The sequence below is a fragment of the Morone saxatilis genome, unplaced genomic scaffold (assembly GCF_004916995.1).
Source record: "Morone saxatilis isolate NCDOM2014 unplaced genomic scaffold, NCSU_SB_2.0 Contig12, whole genome shotgun sequence".
NCBI lineage: Eukaryota > Metazoa > Chordata > Actinopteri > Moronidae > Morone > Morone saxatilis.
The window spans coordinates 6,080,859-6,102,521 of NW_023339674.1; the positions used below are offsets into that span (position 1 = coordinate 6,080,859).

Here is a 21,663-nt window from a genome sequence, read left to right on the forward strand (position 1 = left end):
ATTTTAAAGCTGTTTATCTGGCTGTGTCAAACTCATTGAGATCATTTTTTACGGAAGCTAACATGAGGTCAGGGACTGTGGTGCTACAATCTGACAGGCTATTATAGTTTTAAATCCCCTGAAAATCTTCTTTCAAATAAGTATTTCTATGAAGAAAATAAGTTAAGATCAGAAAAAACATTCTTTTAACACTCAAAAACTCAACTAGTCTGCCTCAACAGGACTGTATGGTTTGATCAGATTTGCCTGACTGTGACTGACAACCAGAGAAGAGCAAAGTTTAAACAACACATTATAAAATATGTGATCTATTAACATGAATGTTAATAACGAATATCCAGAGCTCACAGTGAGTTGGACTTCCTGTTTCACTGTTTTGCTTTTTCTGTCCAAAGTCCAAACCCATTAGCAAATTGGAGGTTACCACGAGGTTAAATATGTTTTCCTTGCAAGAGCTGTGTCAGGTTCAGTCTCTCTGCAACACCTATTCAGTGTGTGCCCTAGGAGTGAACCCAGCTGTAAAACATCCATCATATCCATTACCTGGCTCTATCACCATGAGTCATGGCCTCGGGGGCTTAGACTGACACCACACAGGATGCCAAGGAGAGAAACTTTACAAGCCTGAAAGCTTTTGGCGTAAAATTCTTTTTGTTTTGGTTGTCCAAGTTTGAACAGGGCTACTGTAAAGTCAAGTGAATGCAGTCAAACTTGTTTCGCGGAGCTGGCACCTAGGATCTGTAGATTCAATCGCTACTCTGCGAATAAACTCTTGTGCATCACGTCTGTCAAACTCCAGTGTGACACCAAGGGACATAAGCACCTGGAGATATTTCAGTGTTTGTGAGCTTTGAACTTTTACCAACCCGCTAACTAGAGATTTTACTTGGAATAATGTTGAAATATATAAGAAGGTATATCTCTTCCTTAAATATATGCTTGATTTTGAACAGATCACACATCATTGTATATTGCCACATTAAAGCTACAGTATATTGATGGGACTGCAGCAAAATCCTCCTTACTAGCTCACTAGTTTCAATGCAGGGCAAATGGAAATGATATGGAGATGGAAGCCCAGTGCCTCCACTGGACCACGGCCAGAAATCCTTAAGTTTCATACCTGACGTATGCCCTAGGAATGAACCTGACTCCATAACATCCATCATAACCATTACCTGGATGTGTCAGGTACGAGTCAGGGGCTGCGGAGGTTGAATGATGCCACAGAGTGCCAGGATGCTCCCAGGGTGGCACTCAGCGAATGCCAAGGTTACTATTGCCTTGCAGTAACATCAGCAAGGAAGCAAAGGAGATAAGGGGGGGACAGGAGAGGAGTGTGAGTGAGAGAAGGAAGGGCGATGAAGTTAGAGAGAAGGCCTATCACCTTTCTCTTATTGTTATCATCAGCAACATGGGGAGGGAGGGGGAGAGAAGACAGTGATGATCACATTTCACTCAGCACTACACGCAGACACACTCACACTGATTAAACAATACCCTGATACTGTAGACTGACTGTGCTGACTTATTAATGAGCGATGAAGAGGCATTTAGCAGCCGTACTGTACAGCAGTAACGACTGAGGACTGCACAAATATCAGACAGTCAGAATAGGATCTCGCAGCAGTGCACTGCAGTTCGATCTTTCAACTGATTTCGACTGAAATAAAAATGACTAAAATGACTGTGGACACCTGAACGTTACACATATATACGATTGTTGAACATATTGTTCTTAATCCATGGACACTGATATGCTGCTATAGTTCTGCAAAGTTTTGTAACCTGTCCGCAGAGATTTGATCCCATTAAAACACCGGCATTAGTGAGGTCGGCCACTGAAGTTGGTGATAAGGCGTGGTTCCAGAGGTGTTCAATACATGAACACATTTGAATACAAATTAATCTTTATCAATCAATTTTCATAGTGAACTGACCGTACTAAATCACTATTGTCACTGACCGAATGCGTAGCTTTTAGCAGTGAAGCTCACTGGTGACTCAGAGCCCCATTGTCAGCTCAGCTGTGATTCACAGGACGTTACTTCCTTGTTAAAAGCCATTAAAAGATTAAAACCACAGAAACAATCATAATCTAATATGTCATTAATAAAAGGCTGCTGAGCTATTAACCTTATGTGCAGTGCTTATATATGCTAATTTTATACTGAACTGAACTTTGCTCAGACTAGCAAAAAAACTGAACATAACCCATATCTGAACAGGCAGAATCATTGATGTGTTCATTAACTGTTGTACATACTGAAATGCATTTGAATTAGGGCTGCATGATATAAAAAAAAATATATATATATTGCAATCCTTTTATTCGATATGACGATTGTGATGGTTAGCGCGAATTATCATTTTTGCATCACAGTTGAAGAAAATGTTCTCATCATGATCACTCATGATGAAAAAAAATGTTTTCTTACATCTGGAGAACAAGATTTGTTTGCCAGGACCTCTGCAGCACTCCAGTACATCATTAAAATGCTGTTTTGTCACACATTTTACCTTTATCAAAAAATTGGAGACTGCACTTGGCCATACTTAAATTTCGATAATATTTCAGTTAATTGTGCAGCCCTAATTTGAATAGTAATGCGTAACTTGGGGACAAAAGTGTACAAACTACATAGTCAGTGAATCTTTGAACTCTACCTGGCTTGCAGTTGGTGTGCTATTTCATCCCTTCCATGTTGAATGGGGCTGAGGTCAGGGCTCTGTGCATGCCAGTGAAGTTCTTTCCAACGCAAGCTGGCAAAAAGCATTTCTTTAAAGAGAGCTGAAGTCATCTCTGAGCTAACCTCTGTTCCACCAGCTCCTGTAACTCGATCACATCTCTCATTGAGAATTTAATTCTGAAAAAATAATTGGTCAAATATAATTTACCTATCATCCTATTTATTATATAAATATTGAAAAAATATTTAAAAAAAGAAAGATTAACATTTCCATTAATTATAACTAAAGGGATAGGTGAGACCATGAAGTGTTATCTTTTTTATTAGACAGTCCTGGATACACACGTGCAACATCACTGAATTGAATATTGAGATTTTGCAATTAATTAATAGTAAATGTAAAAGTGAATGATTTTTAGAACTTCATTTTCTTTTGACAAGACTCTTCAAAGTCTGAAACCTCAATATCTAAGAAAGAGATGTGTTAAATATTGGTAATATGATTTAGTAGAATGCCACTACAGCTAGTATTTGTGCAAATCTTGTTTAGGGATTTAATATGGCTAATATTGGCAGTGATGTGATGTGCAGGGGTGATGAAGGGAAGAAAGCTGTGTTAATGCTCTGCTGTTACATTTCTTGGCAGATTACCAGCTCCGGACAAACTAAAGGGCACAGATGCTGCTAGACGAATGGATATTTTCTCTCTCTGTCTGTCTTCCTCTCTCCTCTCCTCTCTCTGTTTCTCCGGCTCCCTGTCTGCAATGGACAGCAGAGGACAAGTGCAGGAGGACACAGGAAATTTTTCACCACTCTGAACAGAAACAAGACATCATCTCTTCCAGTAGGACATTCTCAACTCAGGCGGGAAAGGCTGGTGCATCACCTCTGACCTGTGATTTTTTTTTAAGGACTCAAGTAAAACGTGAATATGTGAATAATGAACTCATGACTTTGTGACACCGTCTGGTTCTGGCAAGCTCTGATTTCCTCGCTGTTAATGTGATATCCCTCAAGGTTAATTTAGAGCAGAATTTGGGGAATAAGACATAATTTTAATCATGTTTTCCTCACAAAAACAAAAGCTTTTTTTTTATTAAGAGATTTGAAGCATTATCTTTTTTGGGTATTGTCCTCTGAAACTTGTAGCTTTCTACTGTGTAACATGTAAACCGACAGATTGTGTAGTGCCAATATACAGTAACTGTGATGAGTCATTGTCAGTTTTTTTTTCTCAAAGGGCCATAACAATACAGATGTGTTCCATGTACTCCATCCCATTTTTTTTCTGTTGCTGCATGGAGGATTTTAAACCACTACACCACATCTGTAAGGGTTTTTATTCCTTATATGTTTTGTGCTTAATATCCACTTGATTATCCATATACAGTACATTTCAACTTGGCTGTTCATCTTCATCCTTTTCAAAGGCATATGTTTTGCTAGAACCTCTATTTTATATGTTCATTGCCTTAAAAAATTGCCTATGTATCATCACCTTTAGCACTGTGAATATAATCCTCAGTGCATTGAAACTAACACCAGCGACCAGATCAATGATTAATAAGGCACAATATTGTCAGAGTCGTTGGCAGTGTAACATAATACCATCGACGCACTCCCATGGGGCCTGTAACCTTGTCCTTGTGCTCGAAATCAGCTTGCAGCTTTGAGGCCGAGTCTAAAGGAATGAGCACGGTGCAGAATTTTTTGTCATTTTTATCTGTTGTTTATACTGCACTAGTTAGTCCCCTGTGGAAAAGGACAAAATGGGGTGGGGGGAGTAAAGGTAAAATAACCTGAAGGGATTTCTTTGCAGAATCTGAGAATATTGACAATATGTTGAGGTAATTGTTTTTCCATGACTCTTTATTTTTTTTATATGTCGACGTCTGCAGGCCTCTATACGTCTTCAAAGCAGTTTGCGGTGTAATTCACTCCCTCTGTTGTGCATGCACTGCAGCACATCAGGTCAGCTGCACTGCCAGCAGCAAAGAAGAGAGTCCAGTGTCGAGTTATTGCATCTCTGTTGTTAAGACAAAACCTTCTGTTACAATCATTCCATTCTCTCGTGTGGGGACATTTTTCGGACACCATTGAGGATTGTTAATAAGTGTGTGTTATCATGTGTCGTCATTAATTTATCAACTATTTGTCGATAGGAAGCAAAGGGATATATTTGGAAATAAAAAAATTTTGTATCTTGTTTTGGAATACTTTTTTGTTGTAAATGGTTTGAATGCTGTTCCTAATAAGACAAATTGTGATGGATGAATAATATGAGGAAATGTATTAAGAAATTAACTTATTAGTGGACAGTACTGCTGAATATGAAGCTAAAGCCAGCAACAGGTTTGCTAAGCTTAGCATAAAGACAGGGAAACTGTTAGCAACAGTTAGATTATTTCCCAGGGTAACAAAATCTGCCTACCAGCATCTCTGCAGCTCAGAAAGGACCGTAGGACTGTAACAAAATGGTGAACTATTCCTTTAAATCATGCTTGCTTGAACTTCCCTTGAAAGGCAGGCTGGACCTAAATGTGCCTTTTTCTGTAATCAGACTTAACAACAGATGGACCAAATCCCACAATTTTGAGAGATACTGTATAACTATACTGTAGGTAACTCAAACAGGGTCACACACATACAGATCAGTCACTTCATTTAAGTATTACTAATAATTTAGTAAAACCAAATTATATGTAACCTACAGCAGATTAATGACAGCCAAACTAAAACGAAATGTGCTTTCATGTGCTATGTCAAAATCTGTCAGAAATATAGTCTGATACATGTGGACATACACTAGTACACGTTTTTAAGACAATTCTGCTACAAAAAATATACTGTGATTTAGGACAAAATGATGAATTTTTCATTTAGACTGACAGTAAGTAATAACAAAATACATTTTGTCGGTTTTAAATTGTGTTCAAATATTTTCACTGTCTTGGCTTGACAGAAAAGAATCTTTGGATCCTTTCCTCCCACACACTGCTCCCTCCTCAGTATCAGACCGGCCTCCCTCGGCGCTCTGCTCACCTCTTCTTGCTGTCATGCATGAATACACAACCTACCATTGCTACTTTAAACTGTAGGTCAAAAGATAGATTCATGTAAGTAAGGATTACAGGATATCTGCATGTGCTGTAAAAATTCAGTGTGAGCCTTGCTTTATTCTGTGTGTGTTGGAGAGAGAGAGAGAGAGTGGTGCTAGTCTATACCAGCCCCTACTGGCCGCTGCCTTGTGCATTGTGCCTTCAGTTTGCTGTCCGTCATCACTTCAACAATGTTTAACTGTGTGACTCCTTTTGTCTCAAGGCAATAGGCTATGCGTATGTGCAGACAGATAAAGAGGCGTGACTGACTCACACACACAAATGAGACACAATGCAGGACCTTTTTCTGAGGTTCTTCTGTAAGGCAGTGTGAGGAATGACTCTCAAAGGCTTTGGACACATTTTACAAACACGAATGACCTTCATTTGTCACTGTGCAGTTATTCTTAATAGTGTTTTTTTCCCACAGAAAGGGACCTTTTTACTTTGAAAGTAAATGCTGTAACACTGGAAACAAATGAAACAATACAGCAATATCACCGTACTGTAGATTCACCGAAGATGATTAAGCATATTGACAACTCAGTTCAAACTTTTGCAAGTGCATTGAAATTCTATGACTGGCCATGTTGATGTAATGGATTTAATTTCACAGAGTTTTTTTCCCCCAACAGTTTTTTTCTCCTTTTGTGCTTTGTGAGGAATGATAATGACCTGTTATCTGAGCCAATAATGCATCTAATAAATCAGAAGTGCTTGGACTACAATGGTCACCCCCAACTACATCCTTGTGCCTAAATTAGGGACAAATTGAAAGTAAACCATGAGTCACATTCAGAGAAGTGCACTGAGATTGTTCATATGATTCATAAATTAATCAGAATGATAAAAATCAAATAATGTGCACCCTTCTTTCTGTCACTTTTTACATGCTAAATTAAAGTTACTCTCACTAAAAAGTATACCAATATAACTTGGAGTCGAAGGAATTGTGCTGCTGATTCAACCTCTGACTTGTAAATTTGGCCCCAGTCTCAGATTTCCCTGAAACCATCTTGTAAAAGAATCTGAGCTCCTTGAATGTCACATTTTCCCACAATTGGTAAGAACTATCCTTCATTTTGCACTTGTGCTAATGCTGCACTAATCAATTCTTGGCCAGTGGGCGATCAAGATGGCAAATTTGTTAGCAAACAACGATTGCAAAAGGTTCATTAAGACCATTAAGTTATGTCATCTTATTTTAAGTCCCTCCAAACCTGTCCCAGCATGCTCCAAAGACAATCTCAAACATCACAAAAAGGACTGGACTCTGTGACCTGCTTTCTCAATAAAGTTGTGTCAGCTTACTGGCCACAGTTAATGGACATCATGAATCACACCAAACTGAAAATAAAGAGAGCCATTAAGTGTTTGAAAACCTGGAGCCCTACTGTAGCTGGTCAGCTCACTAGCTATTGGATAAATTCTGGTTTGGCTCAAATACTCTTCGCCTTTTGAAAATGCCACAACTTCAAAGAAATAGTTAAATGCCTTGAGAAATACATTTACATGTGTTTGCTTTATTTAATTTAAAACTGTCCACTGCTTGCATGTACCCAGTGCAGCCCTGTATATTTACCACTTGTTGAACTCTTTTTGAAATAAGAGTTGACAATGGCGTGTCCATCCACTGCTCTGGGAAGCAAACTATTGTTAGATGGCATGGCTTGGCATAAGCCTTGGACCATTGCTTTTTATATTCAGCAGACACATTTGCATGAATAGAGTTCGATTTCTGTCAGTAGCAGTCTCTTCAGCTCTGATTTGGCACCCACCAACTCCTGAGGAAAATATTTGGATCATTAGCTAGCAGGATGCTAGGATTTATCAACCACTTTGTACCTTTGTTTGCTCGTTGGTGGCGGGTGAATGGTGTACACTGGGGTTTATCAGAGCTATAGCTGAAAATGTATGCCAACAAGGTTTGATGACAACAATGAAAGTAAAACATATAAAAACAATGAGCTAAGAGGCTAGAGAAACTCAGCAGAGTTGAAAAGATTGGTGATGACTTCAGCACAAACAATGACCATTTGCATTACACAGTAATTTGATTCAGTGTTAATATCAAAAATATAGATTAAAGCAGGTTTAAGGAAAACAAGGCGCTGCGAGATTAACAGCAAGACAATACTGTGTTGATGCACAAAAAACACAAATTATTACATTCTAAAGTGCTGTGATATAATTCAACAATCATGTTGTCTTGTATCATGTGTACATACAGACAAGTGTTACAGTGAAGTTTTGACAAAGTCTGTCATAACACCACAGTCCTACAACATTATGTTAAACTATTATTAAACTAAGAAAAGAAATTAGATCACAGGGAGTCATTCCAAAGTCGGAGTTTACTGGACCTCTGACCCACTGATCAACCTCAGTTTGAGCCACAGTCAAAGAATCCCTCAAATTTGTCAGCTGAATATTGTCATATATTGTGCATAAATCATAAAAAAAACTTTTAAAATAAAAAATCTTTAAAAGATTTTTTTTTAATATACATATGTATGTTGTCCCATCTACCACTCATTCTGTATCTTTCATTTACATTTTAGCCTTTTGGCTGGTGCTCTTATCCATAATATCTTACAATAATTGAGCAGTCCAATTGTAGATGACCCCTTTAACAATTACCTTGTGTCACCTAAGGTTTGTCACTTCATCTGTGTAGGATTAATCCTTTTACCACTTCTTGTTCAAATATAATTTGTGGAAAGAACTTTATATAAATCAAATGACCCATTTCATTGCAGACACTACAGGCCTTTGTGTTTAGTTCCAGGCAGATGCACTTATCCAATGACACCAAAGAATGTCACTTCTGTTTGTGAACCAACACTTCTCCCTTTAGTTTCAGATGTGTTCTAACTCAGATGTGTGCTTTTCATTTTCATTTTCATTCTTTTCAACTTTCATAACTGTTAGCTGCATACTAACACTGCCTCTATCCAACTGCCACAGGCTCCAATGTTTTTATATTTGTCCTGTGTGTATGGAGTAAGATTAAAGAATAAAATGCTGATTTAAGCTTTCAAATACCACTTACATATAAAATTATATGCTACAGCATCTGAATTAATTCAAACTTTTGCAAGTGCATTGACATTCTATGACTGGCAATGTTGATGTAAATGGATTTAATTTCACTGAGTTTTTTTCCTCAACAGTTATTTCTCCCTTTCTGCTTTGTGAGGAATGATAATGATGTTGAGGAAAACAATCTTAACTGGGACATTTTCAGCTGCATTGTGAGCATAGCCATGTAGCAATTCTTCTTCAGTGTGTTACTCTTCAATCATTTCACACCTTACTCTGTGACTGAGATTTGATTGCTAATTGCCAAAATCCTCACCAAGCAGATATTGAAAATTCAACTAATTTAGCCTCATAGACAGTTACATCAGCTAGTGGCAAAGCTGAAGCATGTATGGGATGAATTTTGTTTTAATCAGATTTCTTGTAATATTTGGGTATAAATCCTGCTCTAATTTAGTTGAGGCTAAATGTTCTGACATAAGGACCAAGGGGCCAAAATACACAGTCTTGGTATGGTTACAACTCATATGAGATTAGCCATACTGGAGGTAGTCTCTCTGCGAGCGTGACGGTCCATGTGTCCAGAAACAGTGAAGATATTCAAAACCCGGTCCACCAACCTTCGTCCGTGCCTTGTCCTTTCAAGCAGGACAACCACAACAGAGTATATCCCAACGCCCACAACTGCAGCCCCCCCTCCAGCAAGCAAAACCACACCAGAGATGTACATGTCATTAAGAGCTTGACCAGGCTTCGGCATGTGGTTAGCCAGGGCCAGACGTAGTAGAACCCCCCCACAAATCAACAACGACAGCCCGGTAATCAAAACGACAAGGAGGTCCGATAAACCACCACTTTTTAGTACGTCGATCCGCTGTCGGCTACGAATGCAGTTCATGTCTTGCACAGCCGAACTGAGCAGCTGTTTCAGTAGGACCCCCAGGGCTAGCAGACAGAGGGCCGTGCCTGCCCCCAGCCGCCATTCGCTTGAGACACTGGTGGTAGTGGATAGAAGGCCCACGCCGCCCAGCCCGCACCCCAGGATTAGAAGTACAGACACGCAGTAGCAGAGCAGAGACTTCCCAGGATCTCTGAACCACCACAGCTCCACCTGCTCCTCCAGGATGCTGTGCTGAATCCGAAGTGGGTCTGCTGCACCATTTAGACCAATTTCAGGGCCCCTGGGACCCCTCAAGGGGGCAAAGTTGTCCAGTTCAGGCATCCTAATGCCACTCCCAGTCTGCTGAATAAGGTAGCCACCACCACAGAGAAGACAGAATCCACGTGATAATCCTTTCAGTCCTTACTTTATTCACCAACTTTTACCGCAAGTGTGTCAGGACCAACAAGTTTTACAGGGTTGCTCTGTATTTTATCCCGAAAAAATCTCAAAGGTGGCTTGAGTTAAAAATGTATACACACCGAGTAAAATGAATGTAATGCAGCAAAAGTACTAAAACAGTTGATTGAGGTCAGTGTATTGTAGCTTTATCCACTCTGGCTTGTATGCAAAGGTTTAACAACATCCGTTTAGGTCTCTTGGTCCTGTGTGCATGATTATAGCTCACACTATATAACAGAGATGGATCAAAATCCCCCTTACAGCTTCAACATCCAAGCAAAGAATCCAAAATTCCACAGAATTTCCAGTCTGGTTTTGCAGCGTGGCAGTCACCTGGAAGAGAAGACAGATGTAGATGTAACAGGGTTTGTACAGTGTCGGATTCTATTTGTCATATATATATATAAAGTGGTGTTCATTTGCTGATGGGTGCCCTCTCTGCCACTGGTAGCTGTGTAACCTCTCTAATTCATGAGAGCTATGCCCACACAAATGTAGCAAATTCATATCACTGTTGGACAAAAAATTGTTGATCTTTTATAGTGCATGACTGACATTAACTGTATGACTGACCAGTACATATAGTCTGTTCCATAAATCACAGAATTCATTGGTTGTAATTTAAAGAGGTTCCAGGTCATAAATTGACTATGAAGACTTTATTATCTTCAAACCTAAAAATAAAAATAAAATCTCAGAGGGGATTCCTTAAGACAAAATCCTCTCAAATTGGCCTCTAAATTGGGTCCTCGACATGAAACAATTTGGAAACCCCTGGCTGGGCTCAGATAAGTTAGACAGAGCTTGGTTTAACAAGCACTAAAATTTGGACTTTAACCCCTCTATTCTGACCATTAAAGGCTCTCTGAAGTGCAGGTTTAATGATTGCTTGTTTTGCACACCTTGAAAAATCTGACCTGTGTAAAACCTAGTTAAAGAGTAACTGCACGCCAACGTAAAATCTTGTTTGTGCTAACTTCCAATGGTTGAACTTGCTGTAGTGATGTGGAAGTGCACCCAGAGGGATTGTTCGGCACACCTTGGTAATGTGTGGTTACAGGCGCAAACAAACAGGTGCAATAGAACATTCTTCTGACTGAAACCAACAGTGATGCTGGGAATGGTGAGACATCTAACAATGGTCAGTGAAACAGTACTATTCAGCTTGGTGTCAAGTTACTCTTTAATATTCTAAGTTTGTGTATGTTTGCAGTACGTGGCAGAACAAAATCAATCAAATTACAGATGCGCACACACGCATACACACAGTTTCTCTGAACATCCAAATTTGCTGTTTTGACTGTGCAAAAAACTTGGTGTGCTGACACTGGAAACCTTTTCTATCTCTCATTATCACTATGCTAATGAGTTGCCACTACTGAGGTGGCTGGATAAAACAAGCATCAGCTGCTGATAGAATAAACAATGCCCCCCCTCCACAATCAAACAGCTAATGTACAAATGTAAATTTTCTTTCTCTCGTCTTCCCAAACACACACACCCACTCTAGCTCGCTCAATGAATCCTCTAATTTGAACCTCCTGTACTTTAATTTAATCTTCTTTTCTCCCAAATGTGTGCAATGTCCATACTGTACTGTAGTGTTTTATTGTTTGTGTTTTTCCACACATCTGTTAAAGGCTCATTATACCTGCCAATTTCATTCTTTTCACATATATTTTGTTCTATTCCCTATCCTCTCCTCCTTCAGTCTTTGCCTTACCTCAGCACATTTAATTTCTCTACTGTTGTGTCTAACCTCATCACACCCCCATACCACAAACATGTAAACATATACAGCACAAACACACATGCATACACACACAAACAAACTTCCTCAAGGTTGTGGCTGTCGACAGCTTGTCTTTTAAAACCTGTCAGCGGCTTTATTTCTATCAAAGTCAGCAGTGCGCGGCACAAGCCCACGCGGCCCAACACAAGCTGACAGGAGTTACAGCTTGTCCTGACCGGCCGTGGATTCCGTTAACACAAACACTACTTTGCAAAATAAAAAATAAAAATGTCAATCTGAACAAGCAAAACATGATCTTACATTCAGACTTGAAAATCTTGTTTTTTTAAACCTTGTTATGTGGCACCTCTAGAAACCAGTTTATATGCAGTGACAGAAACAAATTTCTATCCAAATTCTTCCGCCTGTTTAGAAAAGACTATAAACTAAATGCAAGATCACATTTCCTATTAGTGTGGACAGGTATCGCCTTATGCTGAGGCAGAGCAGTAACGCCGTGACATGGGGAGATATGAGGTGCATACACAAGGTGTGAAATGAAGAGTGAGGTAATTACAGCAGAGAAGGAGGGGTGTTTATTGGCAACATGCTGTTCTGGAAGCCGTTCACATCCTGTATCTGATGGATGATTGTGTGTGTGTGTGTGTGTGTGTGTGTTTTGCAAGAATGAACAGTTGTAAATGAGTAGTAAAAAGTGAAAGGTGTGTGCGTGTTGACATGTGTGTTTATTCACTGGTGATGTGATTGTGTATTTCACACAGAAAGGCAGAGATTATGGTGTATTTTTATGTGTGTGGGCATGTGTGTTTGTTTAATCACTAATTAATCCCAGCTGGTTTGAGCTCAGTGTCACTGACAGGTAACGCCACAGAAATAGCACAGTAATTGAGGTGTGTGTATGTTTTTTGTGTCTGAAATTGAGGCTCCAAAAGGTGTTAAGGTGACAACAACATGTGATATTCCACCACTATCCACCTTTGTCTTATTAAGGTTTTGAAAAGAACATCTTCCTTCATGCAGTACAAGTTAATGAAAGATTATTTTCTGTTTCTTTAGATAGCTCACAGTAAAGTGAAGCAGGGACGCAAGGGGTGATCGAGCTGGAGGCGATGACACGCAACAAAGATCATAAGATGAAATCGAACCCTTAACGAGACGCGTATATCTTACTCCATGTTGTGTTTCTCACACTCTGATCCCCATAGACAGGTTCACACACAGAACCGCTGGACTGTGTCTGCCTTTCCTCTTTTATCACTTATATGACCTCTAGACTCTGTCATATCAGCTGTGTCATATTGGCCTCATAAATATCTTTACAAAAGCACTGACTCACTGCTTCACTCTCCACTGGCCTCCTTTTAAGTAATAGAGAAAAGAAATCAGGTGCAGAGGCACAAACTGTTTATACAACTCCACATGACTCAGCTCTCCGGTCATCTGGAATTAAAGGCACCTTTACACACAATTTTGAGTCGACAATCATGATGAAAATGAAAAAATCACTGGTCATGAAGGCTGATTTGGAACTGTGGCTGGTGAACATCACAATGTGATTGTTGCTAGACCCATCTATCCCAGTGCAACATGCAATAAGCACAATTGTTGTTGTCGCACAGTCTAAAGGAGCCTTTAGTCAGGAATGAAACATTTCAGCCCTCTACACCTGTGCACTAAAAAAAACCTCCTGGACATGTCTAATGATAAATCTTCACACCTCAGCTGTTAATCTTCACACAACTCCCACAATGCTCTTTGCATATTCATAAAATATGGATCCACGATGTGCTACTGTATCCAACTGTAAAAAGAAATAAATTGAAAAACAGTATTATTGATTATCCACTTTATTCCTTCATTTGGCCCAATTTGGGAGTTTTGAATTGACAATTAAATCTGACAGTAACTTAACCATCAAAAACCGATGGTTATATCAGCATATTTAACTGTTTGAAGTATCTTGCAGAGGCTATAGGAAGCTGCACCAGTGATCATTATCAGAAATTTATTTTAAACAGATACTATATCTGAAATGGATTTCTTTAAGTGACAGGAATAATAAGTGTGCCCTGGACGCGCAGCCCTGCAGTTGGAACTAAAATGACTGAAGACGCTAACAGTCCAAACAGTCTGTGTTATGCAAATGCACTGACGGTAATTATGAAAATCCTAAAGATAATCGTAAACCGTGGACATGGAGTATCATTCTCTGTCTTTCTCTCTCTGTATCTGCCTCCTCTAAGTTTTCGGCTTGCAAGGTCACCAGAGGAGCTGTGCTTTCGAGTAAAAAACAGTATACTGCACTCCAATTACCTGGGAAGCTTTGGGACTCCGGTATTCCCCCCTCTGTTATGTCAGCCCGCTGAATTCATTTCACCGGCCATTAGTGTCTCATTTTATTGTTGATACGTGGTTCTTTTAAAATTGGTTGTCTGGCATTATATGCTAATCAGAATGCCGGTCAGCAGAGTAGGTTAGAAGACATCCAGCGAAAGTGGAGTAGCCAGAGAATTCTTGTAACAATTGCAGCAACTGAGGTGGGAGGTTAAGTCAGACGATGGAAACTACAAATGCCTCGACATGAAGTAGATGATGGACCAGTTAGCAGAGGTGTAATGCAGGATGTTGCAGCTTAGATAAAGGCATGCATGCACACCCAAGGAAGTTCTGACTGAAGTCCCACATGTATTTCCTTTTTGCTGTCAGGGTCAAGCTTCTGCTTTATTCAGGTTTAGAAAGCACGATGAAAACAGTTGTTCTCTTACTGTAAAAAAATCCCTCCCACGTATTGATTTGCAAGTGAAAATGGCAACATTTTTGCCAGGCGATTGCATCTTATCTTACTGTCGTTCATTTAGATCACAAACGCCAGAGGGAAAAGGAAGTGTCTCAGAATTAAACTTTTGTGGTGTTCAGAAAACTTCAGCGAACACTTAAGACTGAAGAGCAGGCTTTTCTTCAGAATCTGTCTTCTTGTGGTTTCCAGTTTCTGTTCAAATGATGTTTCCTATATTTAGAATTTTGTCAATGTTAGCATCTTCTCTCCACACACAACATGGAACAAGCTATATCTGCCAAATAGTCCAAGGAAAATATGTCAGGCACAATTTAGGGAGAAAAAAGAGGTCCTTCTTGTCCTGCTGCTGAATTTCCTGCTGTGTGCGTTTTCATCTGAGGGCCTTGGGTTGGGCTGAAGGGAAGTCCACAGGAGACAAGGCGATGTGTTGCCGTGGTGACAAAGCAATACTCTCCTCCACCCTCCTTCCTGTCACCCCCACACGCACTCACAGACACCGCCCACCACCCCCCTCCTCTAGTCAGGCGTTGATTCTCTTGGCGTCCCCACGGGCGAGGAGAGGGGTCAGGGTTGGCTCCATCTGTCTATGTGATGGGCATTGGTGCCAAGCGCCATGGGGGCTGGAGGGAGAGGAAAGAAGGCTTGTGTGGAGTGGGAGGGTAACGGATGTTTCTGAGCTGTCATCTGGGACTCCGAATGGGGCAGAAGGCTGAGGCTGAAGCTGAGGCTGGGGAAAAGGAATGGGCTGAGAGAGTGGGATAGGGATAATGGGGTTAGAAGATAGGCTTGGGGCTAGGGATAGTGCAGAGACTTCGTTGCTGTTCTTAGGGTTGCAAGTGTAGCTGGCAAGGAGAAATGATGCTGAATAGGTCTTTATGCAGACAAGCTGGATCTTTCTTTCTTCTCTACAGTCACAATGGACCGCAGAGGCACCCAGAGAGCCTCACTCTGCCCGGAAACAGTGAAGAGACAATGGTCGAGTCAGTTTCACTGTCCTCGCTCTGTCAGGGATCACAAGGGAAAACCTAAGACAGAAAGAAAGAAAGACACTTTTATCAGCTGCACATACTGTACTGTAAACTCACTCCTATGGCTTACAGGACAGAAAAGGAGAGCACTAAATAAGCAAGCTCTGCTAAATAATTACATCTTATCCCTTCAACAGCAACTGCATCACTTTATTCAAAACTCAAAGATGCTTCCTCTCTAGAAGCTGACGTATGATTAGTTTCTTTTATCGTATCGTCTTAATTATGTGCCCAATCAAAATGAGAGCCACTTAAAATTTAAGAAGGGAGGAGATGCACAGATGTGCCTCTTAACTGGAATCAAGAGGTTGCAGCCATAGCCATTTTCAACACAATCCAGTTATTTCTTTTTATCTTTTTATGACTTCAGAAATGGCAGTACTGGTTAGTCAGGCGGCCAGGCCTCCACTCTGGTCTAAAGTGAAATCTTTATAAAACTATTGGATTGATTGCCCTGAAATTTTGTACTGACATTCATGGTTCCCAGAGGTGTAACTTTGGTGATTCTCTGACTTTTTCTTCAGCGCCACTATGAGGCTGACATTTCTGATTTTGAGTGGAATGTCTATGGGATGATTGCCAAGTGCATTATAGTCACTTTGGCGATGCTATGACTGTTCATCCTTGGACTGTTTCGTACTAATTAGCAGTTGTAACTAAAATGGTTACCAAAGTAGACATTATACCTGCATCAGCATTGTCACTGTGAGTTTGTTAGCATGCTGCACACTAGCAGTCTTAATGGTCACTGATATTTCTGGAGACGTTAAACAGACCTCTCCCATTTCATTTCTCCCTCTTACTCTCTGGCTCCTGGTTTAATTCCACCCTTCCTGAGCGAGCTCATTTCTCAGCTTATGGCACAGCATCACCCCAACCGGCACGACCAGCCAAGACCTGCCCCCCTGACACCTTATCCACATACAAACACACACTCTCATCCCCATCTGTTTTCCCTGCTTATCTACCCAGCCTTCCACACCTTCCTTACTTTGTTCTACCTCCCTCCTCTTCTCATCTGTCTCACCACCAATGCTCCTTTATCTGGCTAACTTCTTATCTCCCCCGTCTGCTGTCTGCTCTGGCGTTTTGGTGTCGGAGAAAGAGATGTGTGTATGGGTTGGAGGGGGGGGATTACTTGTCTTTGCCACAGATTCCCCTCTGGCTCCAGGTAATGCTGCCTGATTTAAAGCCCCTGTGGCACAACGCATGCAAGCACATACATATACACATTGTGCTGCACCTGTCTTCATGCTGTGGTGTTTACACTGTTTTCTCAGAGAGATTTTGGTGTCATTACCCCCTAATTTCCTCTTGCATCTACTACCCATCATTCCCATCAGAAAGCCACCTATTCATCAACCTCAGTAAAATTCCCCTGTATTGTTAACTCCCAACACAAACACACATTCACAATATAGGCCCAGATAATCAAAATATGATTCATGAAAATGTACAGAAAAAATTTTCCATCTGTTATATAACATGGCATGTGGCATTTCCCTCTTTTTAAAGCTTCCACCTCTCAGTGGTGGTACACACTGCTGTAGACAAAATGTAGCCCAGCCCAATCTAGTTCAGGTTAGCACAGGCTGTGGGCCCCATTCAGCTCTTTTACTATGGCAGGAACCAAATATGGCTCTTACATGCTGGGCCCAACTCAAAATGGCTTGAATATTACTGTTTCCATCAAATAGTCTCCATTACCAAACAGGGGCAATTTTTGGAAGTTTCTGGAAATTAACTGTATGCCGTGCATAATGACTAAGCTGTGTCGGGCGATGCATTGGAGGAGTCACTGATGATTTAAAAAGAGAAACCTCTGGACAGCCGGTTGCTTTCCTCTGTCGTGCACAGCTGCAATATTAAAACGCTAATCAAATCACCAATTAACATGCTGGTCCCCTTCTGCTTCACTCCTGCTGACGATGGAAAAGAGGCTACCTTTTCTTTTTTTTCTTCTTTGTTTTTTTAACCCTCCTCCTTTCCTCTAGTGGGTTCAGAGGTGATATTCAGCATATTCTAATTTGATATTGGCTGTCTAGTGATTATGACTGTGATAAATGGCTCGATGTCTGCCCGCTGATTGAAGTGACATCTCTATACTGCAGCAGCTCCTTATGATTTAGGTTGAGAAGCTGTTTTGGTATTTTTTAGCCATTCAATTTTGTACAAACTTTCATATTCCCTAGAGAATTAAATGACATGGGTTTTTTTTTCCTCTAGTGCCACCATGAGATTGACATTTGCAGTTTTAAGTGAAATATATCAACTATTGAATGGATTGCCAAATGTGGTACAAACAGATGATGCCAGCCCCACTAAACCTCATTAATTAACACATTGAATCATATTTGTTTAATTTGTACAAAAACCAAGGTGTAAAAACAGCAATTCGCTATTTTAGGTTGTGCCAGATTATTACTTGGCCTAGACCTGTAACTTCCTGGTTGCCTGGCAACTGGTCATGGCCAAGAAACGGTCCAGCCAAATACCTGCAAAACTAATGACTTTCCCATCAGCCTCTTCTGTACTCGTACTGTGTTCAGTGCTAATTAGCAAATGTTAGCTTTCTCACAAACTAAACTAAGATAGTGAACATGGCAAACATCATTCCTGCTAAACATCAGCTTAGTAGGCTAAGGCTATTGTCAGTGTGAGGATGTTGGTCTACTAATGTTCATCAAGCTGCTAACGTTGCCATAGAAAAATTTTACATAGAGCAGCTCAAAATTATATTGTATTATTTTGAGATGGTTAGGCAAAAAAGAAAATGACTTTTCTCAACACAAAAATGTCTATATAATCTTTCACCATCTTTCTCTACATTGAATTAGTTGGACTGAATAGGAGGTGGACACATTTTGTGCCCCAGCTAGGGACAGAGGTGGACGCAGTCGGTACAGCTGCTATTGACGACACACTACATGCCTGACTCTGCGTATCTGCTGACTGTGAAACAAAATGCCTCTCGGGGATATTTAAGATTCTGGCCAACTCTCTGCTCTACTCTTTGTCTGGCATCCATGTCACACACAAACACACACACACACACACAGACCTGTACACAACCCCAAACACACACCTCACCTATACAGAGCTGTCATATAACTCCTCCACTTTGCACGGTCATCCACAGACACAATCACCGACTCACTTTGTTTTCCTCCTGTTCTTTCATCCAGCGCTCTGTGTTGACTTCAGGCTCTTTTCTAATTAGGTCTATCACATGTTGTTTTCAGCCTGACTTGTTTTTAAGAGTTAGACCTCATCTTAAAAGATCTCTAAAGTATATTTGGTGTTAGTGAGAGAGACAGCATGTAACCTATTTCAGATGCCCTGTCATGATTCATCGTTGGTCTTTAGATTAGATAGAACAGATCTATATGAGCAAAGTAACAGAGGGGGTCATGCCTGGTCAGTGCATTGATCTGTTCCAATCGCAGTAGCTATACAGCATCGACAACACTTCCTCTCTCTGTGGTTTATGAATTTTCCACAATGCAGCAAAAACTGACCTCAGAGTATGACAGTAACCTTAAGTATTGATGATCTACTGTGTATTATGTAGGCCTACACACCATTCTGTTGGTGCAAAGGTAAGCCTGTGATACAACGTCAACATGTTTTACTTCCTTGTTTTTAATGGAAGCAAAATAGAGAGCTCATTCTTCCTGGAAAGTCCAGAACAAACATTACATTGCTGTTACTGGGGGGGAAGTGACAAAACAACTAAGATAATTCATAGATAAGTAGAAGTCATAACAATAGATGTGTTAAGAGGTTAATGCTTCTGAATACGCAGTCTTGTGTGCTTTAGATGCAGGTAAGAACATTACACAATGAGTGGCTGGTGAACAAAAGATGGCAGTATTTATTGTAGTTGAGCCTTCCAGCCTTACAAACAATAGTGGTTGGTTTTCATCTGGGAACTTTAGATGACTTTTAAGATCAAGAGAAATATGATAGGGTTAGCCAAAAAAGTAGCAAGAAAACTAATAATATGCACGAAAATAGAAATATATAACTAAGTCATCTGTCTTAATATATTAGATAATAAATAAATAAATAAAACAAAACAAAAAGGTAAAAACGGAAAGTGAAGACACCAGCACATACTCAGCTATGGTTATTTAACACATGTAGGTTTTTATTAATAGTTATTTAACAAATATTATGCCACAGTTTAACGAAGAAAAAAAGTAATTAAATCCAACATTCATTTTTTTAATGCATCAGAAAGTCAATATAAGTTCGATATAAACTCACTAGGTTATTGATTACCACACACAGGCTGCATGAGGAATGTTAGATTTGTAATTCAGTAATAATAGCTATAATTGGTATCATCGCTATATTTAACATTGTTTATTATTGTTGTTTTCATTGGGTAATAAGAGAAACAATTAGAATTTTGAACCTAAAATCACTCACAAACAAGTTTAGAGTGAAAATAAAGAAAATAGATCCTCAAAATGACAAGCTGTTTGAATAAAAATGAAAAAAGTTGTAACGGGGCAGCTCCTTTCTGTCTCTATTTAGTTTATCAGAAACATCTTACCTGTGCGCTCAGCCGCTCAGACTCGGTCTCTTCTATTCTGGATCGTGCCGGTCTATTTCGTCTTCATTCCTAATCCACTGCCTGTGTCCAGGGTTTCCAAAGTCTCAGTACCACCACTCATTGCCTTCATGTCTTCATGGCTTCACCCTCTCGGATCAGTGTCCAGGGTCTGGCGATGGGAGCTGCTGAAGGTGCTCCGCTTCCTGCGTCCGCTCTCTGTAGCGCTCCAGTCTCTCTGCCTCTCCACCGGACGGACTTTCCCCGTTTAATGCAGGTGTGGCCGCGCACGGCGGCAGGGGACGGCGATGGGAGGGGACAGAGAGTCGGTGGATCGACCTCCGCACCGCCGTGGGTCCCCGTGGGGAACCGCAGCACATGACACGGGGTATGACAGCTCTAATAGATAAAAGCCACCCTGTGATTATGATATCCGTCGATGGGCTGAATGCTCATCTGTTATACAGAGCAGAAGTGGTTTAACCCATCCAGTCTCTAAGGAGGGGGAAAAAATGCAATTTGTATCTGTGCAAAGCTCATCAATAACGCCTAGTCATTATTGATTGAGTCATATAATATGAATATAGTCATCACTGAATAGCAATAAGGTCACAGCATGGGGTGACCTATCATTGTTTTTCTCTTATTTGTCCCTTCACAGGCACATTAACTTTATTTGTGATTTAGGACTTGGTGATCATTCTTGTCCTTGGAAAGAACAGTTGACAAAAGGATCCCAGCACAAGCTCCAAATAGTAGCTGTTCTGGAGCTTTTAATCACATGATATTCTTCAGCAGGAGTTTTCACAGTTGTCATTGGAAGTGTAGATGTTAAAATTGTAGCAGAGATTGCTTTGTCAGCTTTATTTGTGATTTTCATGTCCTCTAATGTGTTTTCAACACCTTTGTATTTCCATACTGTTAAGCAATAAGTTACAGATTACAAACTTGTTGTTTTAAGCCAACTTTATGCCTGCTAGATGTTTGACATTATGGAAGGTACACTTCTCATTTTGTAGAAATGTTACCACTTTGTTTCTGAAGGACAACTCTTATATTATTTTCCCATATAAGACACTGGGGCAATTAATGTTTGCATACAGGCATGGTGATACTGGGGTTGTATGCATGGACATGAGGACAGAAAATTGTGAAAAAAGCAATTCTAATTTTCTTAACCCTTTATCGGGCGAGGAACCATATATGGTAATTTCCTTATGACAGTTTTTATTACACTTCTATGGCATGTTTTGGTGTTTTTTTTAAATAGGTGATATACACTTCACTGTTACGGCTTTCTTCCACAAATAACTCAAACTGGGCTTGATCTTGATTTGCTTATGGCTTATTTATTA

The 21,663-nt window shown here is 40.2% G+C and overlaps 2 protein-coding genes across 2 annotated transcripts in view; one reads left to right on the top strand and one right to left on the bottom strand.

The window, feature by feature from the left end:
- The window catches only part of ap1m3 (adaptor related protein complex 1 subunit mu 3), a 30,582-nt gene extending 25,686 nt beyond the window's left edge, over positions 1-4,896 (top strand). The window contains exon 12 of the mRNA XM_035652641.1: positions 3,337-4,896. Coding sequence (XP_035508534.1) covers positions 3,337-3,359 — 23 coding nt within the window. The 3' untranslated portion in view covers positions 3,360-4,896. The remainder of the gene's footprint in view (positions 1-3,336) is intronic.
- Positions 4,897-7,531: 2,635 nt separating this feature from the next.
- LOC118322078 (transmembrane protein 125) lies at positions 7,532-20,542 on the bottom strand. The gene is made up of 3 exons (XM_035653660.1): positions 20,312-20,542; positions 14,239-15,747; positions 7,532-10,505 (listed from the first exon to the last, which is right to left on the bottom strand). Exon 3 carries the CDS (start codon positions 10,050-10,052, stop codon positions 9,354-9,356), a length of 699 nt encoding a protein of 232 aa, XP_035509553.1. The 5' UTR covers positions 10,053-10,505; positions 14,239-15,747; positions 20,312-20,542; the 3' UTR covers positions 7,532-9,353.
- Positions 20,543-21,663: the final 1,121 nt, after the last annotated feature.